This window comes from Podarcis pityusensis (genome assembly GCF_964106645.2).
Source record: "Podarcis pityusensis genome assembly, chromosome: 14".
NCBI lineage: Eukaryota > Metazoa > Chordata > Lepidosauria > Squamata > Lacertidae > Podarcis > Podarcis pityusensis.
In genome coordinates, this window is record NC_138039.1 from 14,335,977 (window position 1) to 14,353,878 (window position 17,902).

General features: G+C 46.5%; 1 protein-coding gene across 9 annotated transcripts in view; it reads left to right on the plus strand.

The window, feature by feature from the left end:
• The first annotated feature begins 2,545 nt into the window (after positions 1-2,545).
• The window catches only part of SYT17 (synaptotagmin 17), a 40,598-nt gene continuing 25,241 nt past the window's right edge, over positions 2,546-17,902 (plus strand). For 2 of the 9 annotated variants that reach the window (XR_013979431.1, XM_080981117.1), the window contains exons 1-2: positions 2,546-3,203; positions 17,768-17,785. Coding sequence is in view for 8 of the 9 variants with exons in the window: in XM_080981117.1 (XP_080837243.1) it covers positions 3,108-3,203; positions 17,768-17,785 (114 nt within the window). In the remaining variant the exon portion in view is untranslated. Of the gene's footprint in view, positions 3,204-4,320; positions 4,452-8,447; positions 8,969-17,762; positions 17,786-17,902 lie in introns of those variants that run through there. The other 7 variants (XM_080981119.1, XM_080981120.1, XM_080981122.1 and 4 more) reach the window with 6 other exon arrangements.

A 17,902-nucleotide genomic window follows, 5' to 3' on the forward strand; every position in this document is an offset into this window, starting at 1 on the left:
AACCACTGGCCATGCTGCCTGGGGTTCATCGGAGTTGTAGTCCTCTAGATGATGTTAAACTCTTTGGATCCCCACTCCATCCTATGCTCAGGCTGTGTAGATAAAACCATCTATCCTAAAGACACCGCAGACTATGCTGAACTTCATTCCAAGGAAACCAAACCCTGGGCAAAGAGCTTGGAGCCTCTTACTGCTTAGGTGGCGTGTAATAATATATTAAGGAAATGTATGCACAACACTGGTGAAAATCGCATACTAAAGTGCCTCCTGATAGGGGAAATGGCTTGCAAAGATGTGTATTACCAGTCAAAACTGCATGAAAAATGTGCTTATTGGGAGAAATTTGCCATAAAATACTGGTGAATTTTCATGAGGATTTAAAACAAGCAAGCAAACCCCAAATTGCTGCAGAAATGTGGAGGCTGAACTGAAGGCTAGAAAAATGAGACGCTGAGAGAAACTGAACCTGGCAGGTTCACTGATCCCATCTGAGGAAGGGTGGCAACAGACTCAGCCGTTGCTTGGAACACGGCTGCCACAACCACCTATGCCCTCCAGAGCCCACTGAAAGAGGAGGGAGGGCCCCACTAGATGGCACTTTGCCCACAGCTCCCGTAAACCTGGAACCAGACCTGGTGGTTTGCTACCTCCATTCAATATAAAGTGGGAGTTGGGAAAATTCAGCTCTGTGCAGCTCAGTATTTTTTCCTCTAGATGTCACCCTTCTGCAATCCGGCCCCCAGAGGTGCTGCACCGGCTCCTTTGAAAGCACTCTTCTAGTCCACAAGAAAGAGCGGGAACTAGTGGAAAATCCTACCCTTCTCTGTGTTAAGCAATAGTGTCAACTAACAGCTTATTTAAAACAAAACCTGGTGTGTATACACACATACAAATAGTTTTGAAAAATCAAAGTTTGTGAAGACCCATGAGAAAAGGTGTTCCTTTTCTGCTTGGCAAACAAAGGCAAAGATGAAAGGTGCTGAGGAGAGGTCGAAGGGTGGGGCAGAAGGCCTGAGACCAGCCCTGCGTCCCTTGTGACTAAGGCCACAGTCACACCAAACATTTAAAGTGCTGTGATATCACTTTAAAAGGTCATGGCTCCCCCCCCCAAAGGATTGTGGGAGTTGTCATTTGTTAAGAGTGCTGAGAGTTCCCAGAATTCTTTGGGGGAAGTCATGACTGTTTGTCCCCATAAGCAATGTAGCTGCTGTGTTCTGCATCAGCTACTGCCTCCAGCCCAACCCCAAGGGTATAAGTCATACCCAGAACCTGTTCATTAGTGTGATACAGTGAGTAACAACTGCAGTCTTGGTTTGGAAGAGGAAGAGTTTCCAGGTCAGAGGTTACTACAGGTCCCTCCAGACTGGTTTCTTCTTATAAACAAGCAAACGGTATATTCTGCAACGTGCCACTGATGATGTAGCAATAATGAATTCGTGGTGGACCATCCACACATCGTTCTGGATAGCCAACACATCATTGTGCTTTATTAGTTGTTCTGCAATGCTTCCCTAGTGTTGCTGCATTATTGCCATCTGGAGGAGGCACTTTTTCACTACAGTGTCGGACAAAACAAACTGAAATAGTTTATATGCTCTATGTGGGGCTTCCCTTGCACCAGATCCGGAAGCTGGAGTTGGTGCAGAATGTCTGTGGGATAGCTCAGTCAACAGAGCAAGAGACTCTTAATTTCAGGGTTGTGGGTTCAAGCCCCACGTTGGGCAAAGCAATTCCTGCATTGCAGGGGATTGGACTAGATGATCCTCATGGTCCCTTGTCAGCACATGACATATCTGCTCAGAAATCTGCACTGGCTGCCAATTTGCTGCTGGGCCAGGTTCAAGGTGTTACTATTAGTATATAAAGCCCTAACAACTTGGGACCAGTTTACCTGCTAGATCGCCTTACTGTTTATATGTTCACCCAATCCAAACACTTCAGTCTGTGGTCCATATTTGTTAACAATCTTTTAATGTGCCAGGACCTACACTTTGGAACTCCCCGCCTATGGATACCAGGCAGGCGCCCTCACTATACTCTTTTTGGCTCCAGCTAAAAACATTTTTGTTCGGCAAACTTATCCAGATATCTGGAATGCTGGTGTGCTTTTAATTTATTGCTGGTTTTAGTTTTCAATAGTTGTTTTGTTTTTTACCAACAGTTTTATTGGTGTATTCTTTTTGAAAGCCACTTTGAGGCCTTTTGCAATCAAGTGATGTGTGAATGTTACGAAATAAATTTGACAGACGGTTGTGATGTAAAAAGTTACAGCAGGAAGTTACAGGGCACACACTGATTGGCAAACAAAGCAGCATGCCTACCCTAAAACTTTTGCAGGTGCAAAGATTATCAAAAGTGTGGGATTGCAGATACCTGCCCCGATGCTTTCATGAACGCAAAATGCACAATAAGACATCTGGATGGGCTCTAAGTATCAAGTAGATTTGGCTTCTGCTGCTGTCATATCACAAATCCAGTACTTAAATGAGTTGAGCTGGATCAAGCTGTATGTAAATTTCACATTGGTTACCTCTCTGCATAGTTTTAACACCCCAATCGTTCTCAATCTGTTGTATCCATGACAGTTTGCCAGGGAGCCAAGATTTCCTGTTTGGTTGCCGAAACGTCCCTTCAAACTCCCTCTCCCTCTCTGCGTTGACCCTCCCACGTGTTGCTATTTGGCAACTCCTCCATCTGCCAACAGACAGATGGAGTGCTTCTGTTTCCAGGAGATGCTTCCTCCTGATACATCCTTGGGGTTTTAAACCGAGTTCTCCTTTAAAAAAAAAAAAAAATGCACGGAGAGAGAAGGGAATCCAAGTTTCCAAAAAACCCCCACCGTACTTGGGGTGCCAATACAAGCTAGGGGAAATTTGCCACGTGCCAAGGAGAAGCAAGAAGAAATGGGTGTCTGTGGATTCATGAAGTGACTGGGGGCAAGGGGGAACCCACCCCTCCAGGAGGAGAGAGCCTTGCATCCTGGAACAGCAGGCGACGGGGAAGAAGAGAGCGGACCCCAAAGTGAAATCCATTACGAGGACTGCAGGTGGCTGCCCAGTTCGTGAGAGAGTGAGGAGGGATGATTATCCTTATTGAACGAACAAATCATGTCTTTGTTGGCTGTTGAGGGCAGAGAGAGACACCAGGATCTGGATATGCCGGGGGCGAAGATGAAGCCTGAAGAAGATGGCAGATATATGCAGGTAGGTCTTGAGTAATATTGGGAAGAAAAGGATGTGTTCTGGGCAGGAAGCAGGTGCAGCATGGAGGTTAGCTCGTTGGGAGCAAGTGGATGAGTTGCATGTTCAACTAGGCCCTCCAGGCCGCTCCATATGGCCTTCAGATCTTTTGCCAGACCACACCCCTCTCTGGCTCTGCCTTGCCTGGCTGGAAGGTGCCCCAGAATGCTGATCATGCTTCCTGCTTGTCTGTATGGAGGCTAGAGGGAGCTGTGGGAGGGTTTGTTGAAACTAATCTGCTGTACAAAGGTAAAATTTGCATTGTTCAGCCCACTTTTGCTTCTAACTGTGCCCACGAATGGTATGTGGCCCTCAGAAGGTTACCCACAAGGGAATGTGGCCCTTTAGCTGGAAAGTGTTCCCTGGCCCTGACCTAAGAGAAACTGGTGACTCCATCTCACACTGGAAGAAAGAGATGCGGAATTAGCACTATGGGGCTCATTCACCTGGGAAGGTAGCTCATCTAGGAGAAGGTACAATATACCTTCCAACATTTTCGTCCCTAAAATTGGGACATCAGGAGGGGCGTGCATTCCGGTCTGGCACTCTGGTGATTGTCAGCAGGGTTGCAGCAGAACACTAGACTGAAAAACAGGACATTCTGGGGTCCGAACAGAAGCTGGGATTGGCTTCTGCGATCCAGGATGTCCCACTTAAAATGGGACACTTGCAGGGTATGCATACAAGAGGGAACTTAGGAAGAGGCTTCATTCAGAGTCAGACCATTGATCCATCTAGCTCAGGATGTCACCAGCCCTACCTGGAGATGCCAGAGATTTCACCTTTTGCATGCAAACCAGATACCCTACCACTAAGCTACAGCCCTTCCCCTAACTGAAGGGCTGGCCAGCCCAAACAGAGAGGCAGCCTCAAACTTCCATGAGTTTCATTGTCTCTCAGACCTGGGACCCAGAGAGGCATCTCCCAATGGCTGTGCTCCTTACAGGAAGGCCTCTACTTTCCTCCATTCTGACATTGGGGGTGGGGTGGGGGCTGGAGGAGGCAGCAGTCCTGGCGGGGCTGTTGAGCTGCTGTTGGCACTTGCCTCCTCGTGTGTGAGCAAAAAGACAAGGTGCGAGCATGCTCAGTTATACAGTATGCATTTGGCAAAGCCTGAACAGCATGCTTATTTCCTGTCTCCACATTCTTTTCTGCCTGCGTTTCTGGGACTGATAGATCTAAATGTCTTCTGTGTTTGAGAGAGCTGGAATTGTGAGTACTTGCTCTTATCTGGGGTTGCATAGAGTTGTTTCCAGGAGGCAAAAGGGGAAGGGGTGTTGTGGCTGAGCTTTGCAGGGAGGGAGACAAGCTTCGGGAGTCAGGGCAGTAGCTCAGTGGTGGAACATCTGCCTTGCATGCAGAAGGTCTCAGGTTCAATCCTCAGCATTGCCAGGTAGGGCTCAGAGAGAAACCTCTCCCAGAAATCCCGGAGAGCAGCTGCCAGTCCGTGCAGACACTACTGAGCTAGATTGGACCAGTGACTCAATACAAGGCAGCTTCAAAATGCTGTTGTTCCGTTGTCTGTCTTTGTATTGCCACTCTTGATTGTTAGTCATAATCCCCAAGCCGCCGGACTCTTTTCTCCCTAAAAATATCTGCCTGGCAGAGGCAATATTTGTGTGGCTGAAGCTTGTGGTCTCCTGACTCAGATTAAACCCTTTTCCTGGGTTCGTGGAAAACATGGGTTTTGCTAGAGGCAGTCTCTGAAAACTACTGGCATTGATTTCACACTGGCTTTGAATTCATAAGGTCCCGCGTTCAACACCTGGCACATCCAGGTAGATCTGAGAAGGACTCTAGTCTAAAATGCTGGACAGCTGCTGCCAATCATTAGAGACAGTGCCAAGATAGATGGACCAGCACTCTGACTTGGCACCGTGCCATCTCCAAAGGATTCCCACAGTCAGATTCTCAACAGCCTGTTTCCCTGAAGGAAGCCCTACCGAAATCATTAGGACTTACTATTGAGTTAGATCTGCATAGGATCGCGACTGAGCCTGTGCTTCTCTGGCCTAGCAAGGTCTCAGTGTCATAATAATCGGATCCCTTTAATAAATGTCCTGAGTGGTCGTTTGACGGCGTTGTCGCTGCTGTCTATTGACATCCTATGCAAACAGCTTTGGAGAGCTGCTCAGATGGTGGCAGGGGGTGGGGGAGAACCATGTAGAAATGTTCTAAGTAATTAAATACAGTGGTACCTTGGTTTAGAACCATAATCTGTTCTGGAGGTCTGTTTGTAAACCAAAACAGGTTGTAACCCAAGGTGGGGTTTCGCCAATGGGTCCTCCAAAAAAAATTCATTCGTAATCCAAAAAAAGGTTGCAAACCGGGACACGCACTTCCGAGTTTGATGAGTTTATAATCCAAAACGTATGCAAACCAAGGTACCACTGTAAATTACAGAAGCAATGAATATTGTTTTAATTAGACTGCACACACTTTTTCTTGCTTTAAAGAATCTGGCTGCAGAAGTGGGCCAAGTACCATGGCAGGGAGGGGGAGCCTGTGGCCCATGGGGTATTACTGGACTCCAGCACCCATCATCCCTGACCATTGGCTGTGCTGCCTATTACTGATGGAAGTTGGGAGCCCAGCAACTTATGAAGGGCATTTACTAACTGCAGTGCCATTCTGTCTACTCAGAAGTAAGTTCCACTGAGTTCAATGGGGCTTACTACTGGATAAGTGGGTGTAGGATTTGCTCTGCCTATCTTTCTTTCAGTTTATAGTTTTTTTAAATTAGTTTTTCATTAAGGATTTTCTTGTGTTACAAAACAAACAAACAAGGAAAAGTACATGTAGCTTCCCAAAATTCAATTCACTGAGTCTTTTTCATGGTTCATTTACATTCAGTATCATAGAATTGTAGAGTTGGAAGGGATCATAGGGGTCATCTAGTCCAACCCCCTGCAATGCAGGAATCTTTTGCTCAAGGTGGGGCTCGAACTCACAACCCTGAGATTAAAAGTCTCATGCTCTACTAACTGAGCTATCTCATATAGTTATGACACTGTTGTCATAGACAAGTTGAAATAGTTAAAGGGTAGTAAAAAACTGATAAGGGAGGCCTAGACCTATAGCACCTCTCTATGTCCCATCTGCTTTGCTCCAAAGCAGTGGTTCTCAAAGTGGGTAGGACTGCCCCCTGGGGGTGATGGGATTATCTGGGGGTGCTAAAAGGCAAGGGAGAGGCAGGGGAGATGTAAATGTCTTTCATACTTTGTAAAGCTGGTATCTCTGTGTCAAGTTCATCAGTTCTGTTGAATTAAACTTAATAGTTTTAACTGGATGCTGAATGAATGTGCAATTACCGTATTTTCCCATTTATAAGATGCCCCCATGTATAAGACGCCCCCTATTTTGGGGGACTCGATTTAAGAAAATGGGGGGAGATGGACCAGAGTATAAGACGCCCCCTAATTTTTGACATTATTTTTTAGGGGAAAAACCTAGTCTTATACATGGAAAAATATGGTAATTGTTGCAGTTTTGAATTTTATTGTGTGATTACCTTCCTTAGTGGGCCATGCAAACCATTATTCTGAATATATATATTTTAATAGGTTAGGGGGCACTGGGGATGTACCAAGGGGGTAGTGGTTGAAAAAAGCTTGGGAACCTCTGCTCTAAAGCACCGGTGGGGAGCCTCAGTCCACAGGGAATGGTAGTTGCCCCCGCCAGCCCCGCTAAACCCCAGTAAACTCCAGATTCTCAGCTTTCATGTTAAAAACAGAGCGAGTTTCTAGCATTCGTGGAACCTGAGATATGAGACAAAAATGTACAGGCACTATTCTTCTTATGTTTTTGTGAGAAAGTTGCTTGTTCCCAACCCTGGAGCAAAAATTTCTGACTTCCATGGCCTGGGGCCCCAAATACAGCCCCCAAGGCCTCTCTCTATCTGGCCCTCAAAATTCTCCCCAAGCCACATCCCCTTACTTGCCCCACTTTGCACCCCAAGTGGGTTTTCCACCCTGGCTGAAATGTCTTCTTCAACTCCAATAATGCATCAATCTTGCTTGTCTGGATGGAGGATAGAGAGGGGTGTGGTGTGGGGGTTATGTGTTTAGAAACTAGCTCAGGGGTCAGCAAACTTTTTCAGCAGGGGGCCGGTCCACTGTCCCTCAGATCTTGTGGGGGCCGGACTATATTTTTTGGGGGGGAATGAACAAATTCCTATGCCCTACAAATAACCCAGAGATGCATTTTAAATAAAAGGACACATTGTACTAATGTAAAAAAACACTGGTTCCCGGACTGTCTGTGGGCCGGATTTAGAAGGTGATTGGGCCAGATCCAGCCCAATTTACTGTTTGATTGTACTGACACCTGTAAAAAAAAAACCACCCAGGTATTTAAAAATATTCAAAAGGTTATTAAAATCAACAGTAGTTAAACAGAGATAGAACATATGCAATGTCTATATGTCTACATAGGCTTGCTTAAACAAAGAAATGTTTTAAGCAGGTGCTGAAAACATATTGGTAGCAGTGTCTAAGCAAGAATGTTTTTAGCAAGCACTGTAAAGAGGACTGTGGTGGCAATGTCAATAGGCAGGGAGTTCCAAAGGTTAGGAGCTGCCACACTGAAAAAACGATTTCTGACAAGCGTGGAATGAGTATTATGTTCCACAGATCAAAATGGCCGAGCGGTCATATATGGGGTAAGGGGCTCACACAAGTCTTACTGATCCCCCGCTTTATATACTAATAGTAACACATACTGAATATCACTCCAAAATAGCAGTGCTCTGGATACACCTTTCTTCACTGCTGTACCCCACCTTCAGCAACAGCTGGGTGCAGAACAAGATTTAATGAGCTTAAGTTATAGGGGAGGATATTTTAGTTAAACATTATGAGAAATCTCTTGTGCACTAGCACCTTTCAATAATGAATCCATTTATTGGTGGGCTCAATGATGCTTCAGATTGAATTCTGGGATTTAAAATATTTTTATTCCCTATATTATGTCTTCTTTTTAAAAACAAAAAACAAAAGAACTTCCATATACCAGCCTATAGCAACCTGGTGAGATGTATTGGTCTGGAGAAGGCTGCCCTATAGAAATGACTGGGTCACACCGGCTGTTTCAGTTCAGCGCCTGATGCTCCAGCCGCGCGTGCGGTTCTCTCGCTCCCCCTAGCGGCGAGTGCAATATATATATTATATATACAGGATTAAAATTAACCATCCCTGCAGAGAATTCCTCTTTCGGCTGCTCTCCTCCGCTGTTTAACGCTGCACGTGTTGCACGCTGCAGGCAAGGGAGAGAAGCCGCCCACTCTCTTCGTTTGCCCTTCCCCGCTTCTCGCCTGTAAAGGTCATTCCCCTCCCCCTTGGCTGGAGAGGTCGGGGGATCAAGAGGTTCCCCCCCCCCGGGAGGGGTGTGGCAGAAGGCTGGGAGGCAGATTGCTGACCATGCCTAGAAGGTGGCTTGTTAAAGGAGATAGATATAAAAGATTTCTGAATTAAAGCATCCGGCGAAGGAGGTGCAGAGTGACCACCCGTTCTTCCAGCCAGCCCTCTGGGAATCCAGCTCATGCAACCCCCAGTTAAGCCAATGCAAAAGGAGCAAAAGCAACGAGTTGGTGTTGGGAGCCGGCATGGTCAATCAAACAGTCCTCATTGAGCAAGCCAGGCACGTCTGTGTTCTATTGTTGAGGGCAGACGCCATGCACAGCCTGTGCAGGGACTAATGTGAGAGACCCGAGGAAGATGGCGTATATACAGGTAGGTCTGAGCAGCACCAGTGGGGAGAGAGAGAGATTATTGGGGGTGGCGGTGGCTGCAGACCCCGAGGTTGCGGTGTGGGGAGAGGCAGAGGGAGGGCAGCCTTTGCTTGCAAGGAACAGAACTAAAACAATGGCAAAAACCCTAACACAAAAAAAGCTGTCGAGGTTTTCTCCTTAGTTGCTACCTGGCAAAAGGGAGGATCCCCCATTACTCTGAAACTTGAGCGACTCGAGTTGTGAGTTTTCGAGTTGCTGACTTTGCTGGAAGAAATTGCAACCTGTAGCATACATTTCTTTTTTTAAAGTAGCTGGCTGTAATTTTATTCTGCCTTGCCCTCCCTTCCTCCTTTCAATTTTATTGACTAGCAATCGTCAGAGTAGGAAAATAAAAGCCGTTGTTTTTTGCTGGCGGTTGGGAGAAGCACTTGGAGGTTAATGGAAGAGCTCCATGGGGGGAAAACAAGGGTGTTTTTTTTATGAGGGAGGTGGGAAATGAGTCCCTGAGATGCTTCTCAAAGTTAATGGAATGATTGTGTGCAAAAATGGGGTTTGGTGAGAAATAGGTCTCTCAAATCATGCTGAAAGTGTGTGTGAGAGAGACAGACATTTATATATATGTATTGTGCATGACTTTAAAATGTGTACATGGCTGCTACCCCGTGGGTCTTTAAATATGTGTGCATATAAATAATGACATGTGGATAGGTGGTTTTTGTAAAAATACTTGCTACGTGTGTATTAGTGATTCTGTGTGCTCCATGAGGCTTCCCTCCTCTCCTCCCAGAGATGTGGTTGTGTGACGACTTGCATGTAAGCTGTGGAAACCTGCAACTGAAGGAGAAGGTGTGTGAGAGAAATGTAAATAGAACAGAATTTGCACTCGGGGCTCTGGAGTAAAGCAGGTGAATCCTATTTGTGTGTGAAAACTCCTTTTGGATTTCGCTTTGCTGTGACAGTCCAGAATTTTTGACTGCAGGCCATAGGCGTCAATTCCCTGAGGCCCTGGGTGCCCGAGCACCCACAAAATTCTCCATGAAGGAGCCGGGCAGCCGCAAATTTGGGTGCCAGGGCTATGCACGCTGCATGGCACCCATGGCCCCAGGCACCCACGGCCATGGGGCCAAACTGGTACTCCTGCTGCAGGCTATGTGATGGCAACACTGCATTTCCCCTCCTTTTAAGGGACGCTTAAGGTTACCATTAAACAAAACAGTATTAAAAGGTGGTCTTTCCTTCCTTGAAAGCTTTTAAGCAGAGGTTGGATGTCCATCTGTCAAACTCACTGCTGGGGTGCATGGATGAGGTTGCTGGATTCTGCAGCGTAAAGGTGGTGAAAACACTATCAAGCAGGAGCTGTCTGCAAGGAGGGCAAAGGGTCCTCAGACATTTTAAGAAAGACATCCCCAATTCTTCTGATTGATTTTATTGTGAGCATTCAATTCACTAAGGAAAGCATTTATTAATTAGCTAGTCTTTCTTCCAAGGCAGACTTTCCAATTTTAGCGGTATCCTATGTGAGGCCAAAATTCGGTGGTGCCCCGCCTCTCACCTTCCGTCCTCCTCAATTCACTGTGTCATAGTTGTGATGCTCTGTGGTGCCCCCTAGGCTCGGTTCCCCTTGTGGTGGAACCGGTCATGTGGACCAAATCCATCTCTGAACCTGCCTTATACCAATGTGATATGTCAGGTGTGGGGAACATTTAACCCCCCTTCCAGCTGTTGCTGAACCTGCACCACCCCTGACCATTGGTCATGCTTGCTGGGGCTGATGAGAGCTGTAGTTTAGCAACATCTGGAGGGTCAAAAGTTCCTTGCTCCAGATCTCAGTATCAGCTACACTAACTGGCAGAGGCTCTGCTGGGTTTCAGACAAGGGTAATGCCCAGTCTTACCTGACTATGCCGGGGAATGAATCTGTGATGTTATGCATGCAAAGCAGATGCTCTCCCACTGAGCTGTTATTATTATTATTTATTAAATTTGTATGCTGCCCTTCACTTGACGATCCCAGAGCAGTTCACAACAACAAAAATACAGAATTAGAACATGAAATACACAAAAAACCAAACCAACCAATAACTCCTATCCCTCCAATTCATTTGAAAGGCCATAGAATGTTTAACCTGCCAATGGCCTGGTTATAGAGAAATGTATTCACCTGATACCTAAAGATAGGTAGTGAAAGTGCCAGAGAGAAATTCATTTCAATTGACATATAAAGGTCAGTCTATCACAGTGACACTTTCCAAAACAATATGCAAACCGAAACACAGGTATCCTTCAGAATTTGCACTTATCCACATTTTGCAATGCACTTTCCTCACCAAGCCATGTGTCCAGAAATGGATTTATTTGGGGAATGTGAAGATATAAATGAATATGTAGACAGTACTGGTAAAAATAACATAAAAGAATGCATTATATTGGGAAAGTGCTTGCAGAAATGTGTGCACGAGTCGAAACTGCATATAAAGATGTGTTTATTGGGGGAAATTTGAACCTAAACTGCTGGTGGGTTTTCACGAGGACTTCTTTTCCCAAGTGTAAATTTTTGCAAAATGTGAAGAGCCGAATTTAAAATTGGGGAAAAGAATGAGAAATTGGGAGAGCCAAAATTGGCAGGTCTTTCCATTCCTTTGGATCACACTGTGCACACTGGTGATTTAGGTCACCTTGAGTTGGTACAAGGGACTCACTGGTGGGGAGAGGGCTGTTGAGTTCAGGTTCTGCTTATGGGGTTCCTGGAAGCATCTGGTTGGCCACTGTGAGGACAGGATGATGAACTAGGTGGGCCTCTGACTTGATCCAGCAGGGCTGTTCTGTTCTTCCTCTCATGGTTTATTTGCCTTCTCTGTGGTAGCTAAGCTTGGTAGCAGACTGCTCTCCTCTGAAAACGCCGGGTCTGAGTTGCTCAAACCTCAGATCAACCTTTTCAGACTTGCTAAACACCAGGCCACACTGTGGCTTTGCATTGAGCCAGCATTCAATCCCTACAAAAGGGACAGAAAACCTGTGGCCCTCCAGATGTTGCTGGACTCCAACTCCCATAATCCCTGACCACTGCCTGGGACTGATGGAAATTGGAGTCCCATAGGATGCTGCCTTATGCTGAGGCAGACTGTTGGTCCACGCAGTTCAGTAATGCCTACACAGACTAGCAGCAGCTCTCCAGTATTTCAGGCTGGGTCATCTGTCAGCCCATCCTCTGGAGATGCCGGGGATTGAACCTGGGACCTTCTGCATACAAAGCAGGTGTTCTGTCACTGAGCTATGACCCTTTGTCAGCAACATCTGAAGGATCACAGGGTCCCCTTTTCTTCCCTAGAAGATTTATTTAGATGACGCTATCGTAAGGCAAGGTGCTTTATGGAGTACCAGAGGCGCAGTTCTCTGTCCCAAGGAGAGTGCAACCTGAAATTCAGCAGAGGAAGCAGCAACAGGTGAAGGGGAGGCAGTGGCAAAGCAGAAGGCAATATGCAGATGTATCGTTTTGCATGTGTTTTATTTATTTATTTTAACAACTCCTATACTGCTTAACGGGACGCGGGTGGCGCTGTGGGTTAAACCACAGAGCCTAGGGCTTGCCAGTCAGAAGGTCGGCCGTTTGAATCCCCACGACGGGGTGAGCTCCCATTTCTCAGTCCCTGCTCCTGCCAAGCTAGCAGTTCCAAAGCACGTCAAAGTGCAAGTAGATAAATAGGTACTGCTCCAGCGGGAAGGTAAATGCTGTTTCTGTGTGCTGCTCTGGTTCGCCAGAAGCGGCTTAGTCATGATGGCCACATGACCCGGAAGCTGTACGCTGCCTCCCTCAGCCAGTAAGTGAGATGAGCTCCACAACCCCAGAGTCGGCCACGACTGGACCTAATGGTCAGGGGTCCCTTTACCTTTTATACTGCTTAACACCTCAGTCTCTTTAAGCACTGTAAAGTGAGGTGGAAAACGGTACAATGAAGCTGAAATCAGTTAAAATTAATTATAAAACCAGAAGAATTTCTTAAAATGCCTAGTGGGATAGCTCAGTTAGTAGAGCACGAGACTCTTAATCTCAGGGTTGTGGGTTCGAGACCCACGTTGGGCGAAAGATTCCTGCATTGCAGGGGTTTGGCCCAGATGACCCTCGTGGTCCATTCCAACTCTACAGTTCTGTTTCTATGTTTCTATGAAATGGTAAATAAAGGTCATTTCTAAGCACTTGGAGAGCCAACAGGGAGGGGGCCTGTCAAATCTCCTCTGGGAAGGAGTTTGTAGGAAAAGGGAAAGTTGTCTTATACTGAGTGTAGGCTGTTGGTCCATCTAGCTCAATACTGTCTACACTGACTGGCAGCAGCTCTGCAGGATTTCTGACAGGGGACGTTCCCAGCACTACCTGGAGAAGCCAAGGATTGAACCTGGGACCCTCTGCTTGCAAGGCATATCCTCTGCCACTGAGCTGTGGCCCTCCCCACAGACAGTTTAGGCTTAATTATAGGATTAGATGTTGCAGGCACAGGGGGAACCAACATGATGCTTGCCTGGTGCTGTTGGACTCCCAGTGCCCATGAGCCTGCATGGCCAGTGGCTAGGGATTTTGGGAACTGTAGTCCAACAACGCTTGACACCATAATGGATACCTACGCAGGGTGGTGTAGAAACTAGCAGATTGTGCCAAAGATGATTTTGAGTGTGAAGGTTCATGTGCATGCAGTTAAAACAAAGTAGTCCTGAGCATGTGCAGAAAATTCCAAACCACAACCATTTCTGACATCTTTGGAATATTTTCTTTTCCTTGCAAATGGTGCAGGGAAGGTAGACTCTGGCATAGAAACATAGATGTCTGCCTTATGCCACACTGTTGGCTCACCTGTCTCAGTGTTTCCCACATGGACTTGCAGCAACTCTGCAAGGTTTAAGACAGCTCTTCCTAGACTGGACTAGAACCAGGGTCCAAAGCAGATACTCTTAATACCGACCTGTGGACTTTCCCCAAGCCTCCTCTCTCTCCCCACCCAATTAACTGTTGTACATCTGAGGCTATATATTTATTCTGTGACATTTACAGCCTACTCTGCATGCCCTAAATCCACACTAGTTTCAATAGATGAATCACCGATGCCACCCCAAGGGGATACTGAATCTGTCCTTTAGATGCAGAGGCAGCGTGGTACTGAATGCCATCAGATGGATAGCAACAAGCGGGAGAGGGCTGCTGCCTTCTCACCTCCTCCTTGGGCCCTTTGTCTATCCAGCTCAATATTGTCTACACTGACTGGCAGTAGCTCTCCAAGGGAGTCTCTGCTAGCGCTACCTGGTAACGCCAGGGACTGAGCGTGTGGATCATCAGCATGGAAAACAGGTGCTGTGCCACAGTAGATTAGATCAGGGCTGGGGAACCTCAGGCCAAGGCAGTGAGTGTGGCCCCCCCAGACCTCCCTGTCTGGCCCTCAGAGATCTCCGCTGGCCACATCCTTTCCTGTTTTGCACCCATTGTGTTTTTGCTTGTGCCATTGAACTCTGATGGATGGGCGATGGGGAGGTGTGTCTGTAAACTGACCTACCGTACAAAGGTATAATTTACACTGGTTATTCCTCCCTACTGTAACTGGAGATAAGCCTAGGATTTAACTGTGAGGACATTTTGGGTGCATATATGTACCACAAAAGCATCTTCAGCGATCAGCCTTCTTTATGGTCCTGTATGGAAGTGAGAGCTGGACTGTAAAGAAGGCTGATCGCCGAAGAATTGATGCTTTTGAATTATGGTGCTGGAGGAGACTCTTGAGAGTCCCATGGACTGCAAGAAGATCAAACCTATCCATTCTGAAGGAAATAAGCCCTGAGTGCTCACTGGAAGGACAAATCGTGAAGCTGAAGCTCCAATACTTTGGCCACCTCATGAGAAGAGAAGACTCCCTGGAAAAGACCCTGATGCTGGGAACGATTAAGGGCACAAGGAGAAGGGGACGACAGAGGACGAGATGGTTGGACAGTGTTCTCGAAGCTACCAGCATGAGTTTGACCAAACTGCGGGAGGCAGTGGAAGACAGGAGTTCCTGGCGTGCTCTGGTCCATGGGGTCACAAAGAGTCGGACACGACTAAACAACAACATGTACCACAAAATTTATTATTTATTAATTGCCCACGTGTTTATTTGTTGCATGTTTATCCAAGGATCCTAGAGGGGAGCGTCATGCAGGCAGTCTTCCCCTGTATTCTCACAGCAACCCCATGAGGTGAGTGAGGCCAGGGCAATGTGACCAGCCCAGCAGTGGGTTTGCTAGCTGAGCAGCGATTTGAAGCCAATACTTCCTGCTTCTATCCCAGTGCTCTAACCTCTATGCTAGAATGGCCCAATGTTGTTATTGGGGCCGCTGTGTGTCACCCGCAGAGCTTCCAAAGTGCTTCATGGTGGATTTGGCTTTCCTGACATACTCAAGAACGTGTTAAGTGCTCAAAGAAGATGTCTTTGGAGATGTAGCCTGGTTTTGTTTTATGGGACTTGATGGAGCCACAGCATTTGAACTTCCATTATACTGTATAGGGTACATAATGATCTAGAACGGAACATTGTTTTGCGGTACTTGATGGAGCTGTGTGCCATGTTCTGGTTTGATGCCAGAAGGCATGGGGAAAGCAGCAGGCAGGACTGGTCAAAGGTGGCTGGACCATGGACAGCTCCATTTGAGCAACATGTTTGACAAAGGCTGGGAGCAGATGAAGGGCTTTTGTCCTTCTGTCTCCAGACTAGGTTCTCCAGGCAGCATCCATTTGAGAGAACTTCAGAGCCTCTGAATGCCAGTTACTGGGAATAATAAGTAACGCAAGGAGTGTTGTGCTCAGTTTCTGCTTGCAGGCTTCCCTTAGGGGCAGTGTTAGAAACTCTGATATATAAGCTGGATGCTAAATGTTGCAGAGGAGCCCACCTGAGAGGCACCGGAAATGAGTTCTGGTGAGCTCTGGCTGAAAAAAAATCCCTGGTTTTCCCCACCAGATGTAAGAAAATGTGCAGGGCCTCTGTTTTGCACACCCAGCACTATTGGTGAAGCTGGTGGCAAGACCAGCAGGAGCTCAAAGCTACACACCTAGTGAAATAAGGTTGTGAAGCCTTGAGGTGGTAGATTGGTTTGTACCGTTTCAGGTTTCCACAGGTACCAGAGGAGAGAGGCTGTAGCTCAGTGGTAGAGCAGCAGGTCTCCAGGCCAATCCCTGGCAACTCCAGGAAGCCCTGGGAAAGATCCCTGGCTGATATTTTGGAGAGCTGCTGTCAACCAGTGTAGGCAATGCTAATCTAGAGAGACCAGTGGTCTCATTTTGGTATAAGGCAGCTTCCTGGAAATGCCGAGGATTGATCCTCGAACCTTCTGCATGGAAATCATGAGCTTCACCACTGTTCCGAGTAAGTTAAGGCAGAGCAATTGTTGGATAATATCCAGGGACTCCTGGGGGAGGCAAGCAAGAGAAAGAAATGCAGCACAAACCATGGTTTCTAGCTATGTTTTGCGATAAAACCATGGTTTGGTTGGTATGGTGAGATTCCTGAGTGAAGACACTGTTATACTGCTCTATGTTTTTTTCAATGTTTGCTCCGTAGTAGACCTTCTGCTGCTCTTCTGGGATCAATAGGAGTTTTCAGTGCATGGCTGAAATTGCCTTTCCATCAAGAATTAAATTTTCAGTAAGCAGCCTCTGTGCAGGTTGAGCAAAGTCTTGGAAATAATTCAGCAGAACCATCCATGGATCAAATTTTATCGCATCATGAGTCATGCATCAAATTACTTGCAATACTTTTTTTTTTATTAAAAACACACACACACAATGCCAGCATTCATCCGAAATTAAGAAGACATGCTTGGGTGTATGATATTGTGCTCATCAGGATCTGATCAGGTGATGGGTTTAGACACACCCACAGTTAAGCCAGAAAAACGTGTGTGCATGCAAAATGTTTCTGTGCATCGGCCATAAATTTGTGTGACGTACGTGGGTTAGATGCACGGGTTAGATGCAATTAGAGGCATGGCCCATTTTCTGTGCTGAGGTACATCATTTCTGCTTCTCACTCCATCCCTTTGCTCTTATCGAGGCAGAGGTCGCTGAACAAAGTACGGTATCCTGTCTAAACATTGGGAAATAAAATCATTGCAAATGAAAATCAACCAAACAGCACACATTCTGCATTTACAAATAACGTGACTGGTGTTCTGGCATTAAATAACAAATAGGCATTCAATAATTAGGCATTTGAATAGCACGATTGGCAGCCGTGAGAACCAGTATGTGGTACAGTGCCTAAAGATCAGAGTTGGGGAGCTTGACGGCCTCCTAATGTATCTGGAACTCCAACACCCATCAGTCCCGCTCAGCATGGTCCATAGTTGGGTATGAAGGGAGTTGCATACCCGAGGGCACCAGTTTGGAGAAAGCCTGTGTTGAACAAGTACAAAGCAGGTAAGGATTGTAGTCTTAGAACCCAGGAGAACAAAGCCTTAAGCACATTCACTTTGTGGGGGCCTGGTGAAAGCCAGGGCTGACTACCCAGGGGGAAATTTGGGATCAGGTGAGCTCTTTCAAAAGGAAACAGAAATAGCAGCTTGGTAGGGAAAGTGCACAGAATAAATTGATTTCCCCCGGAGATCCTTTTCAACTTCAGTAAAATATGTAGGACAATAAGAGCTGAAAATAGTATCATTTTTCTAGAAATCAAAGCCATGGCACCAAGCAGGGAGGGCAGGTATTTGGGGATCATTAGAGCTTTGCTAAACTGGTCTTGTCTGTTTCATTTTCTTCCCCCTTGCTTCATCATGGATATCTAAAAGGACAGTTGGAACCAATAAATGAGGTGAGTTAATCTGGTGACTCATTCTGCCTTCTCTTGCCTCTCCCCAGGCAGAGGGAGATGGTTGTGCTTTTTCATCTTCTCGTTTGCTTTGTCTGTCTTTGGTTTCTGGCTTGCAAA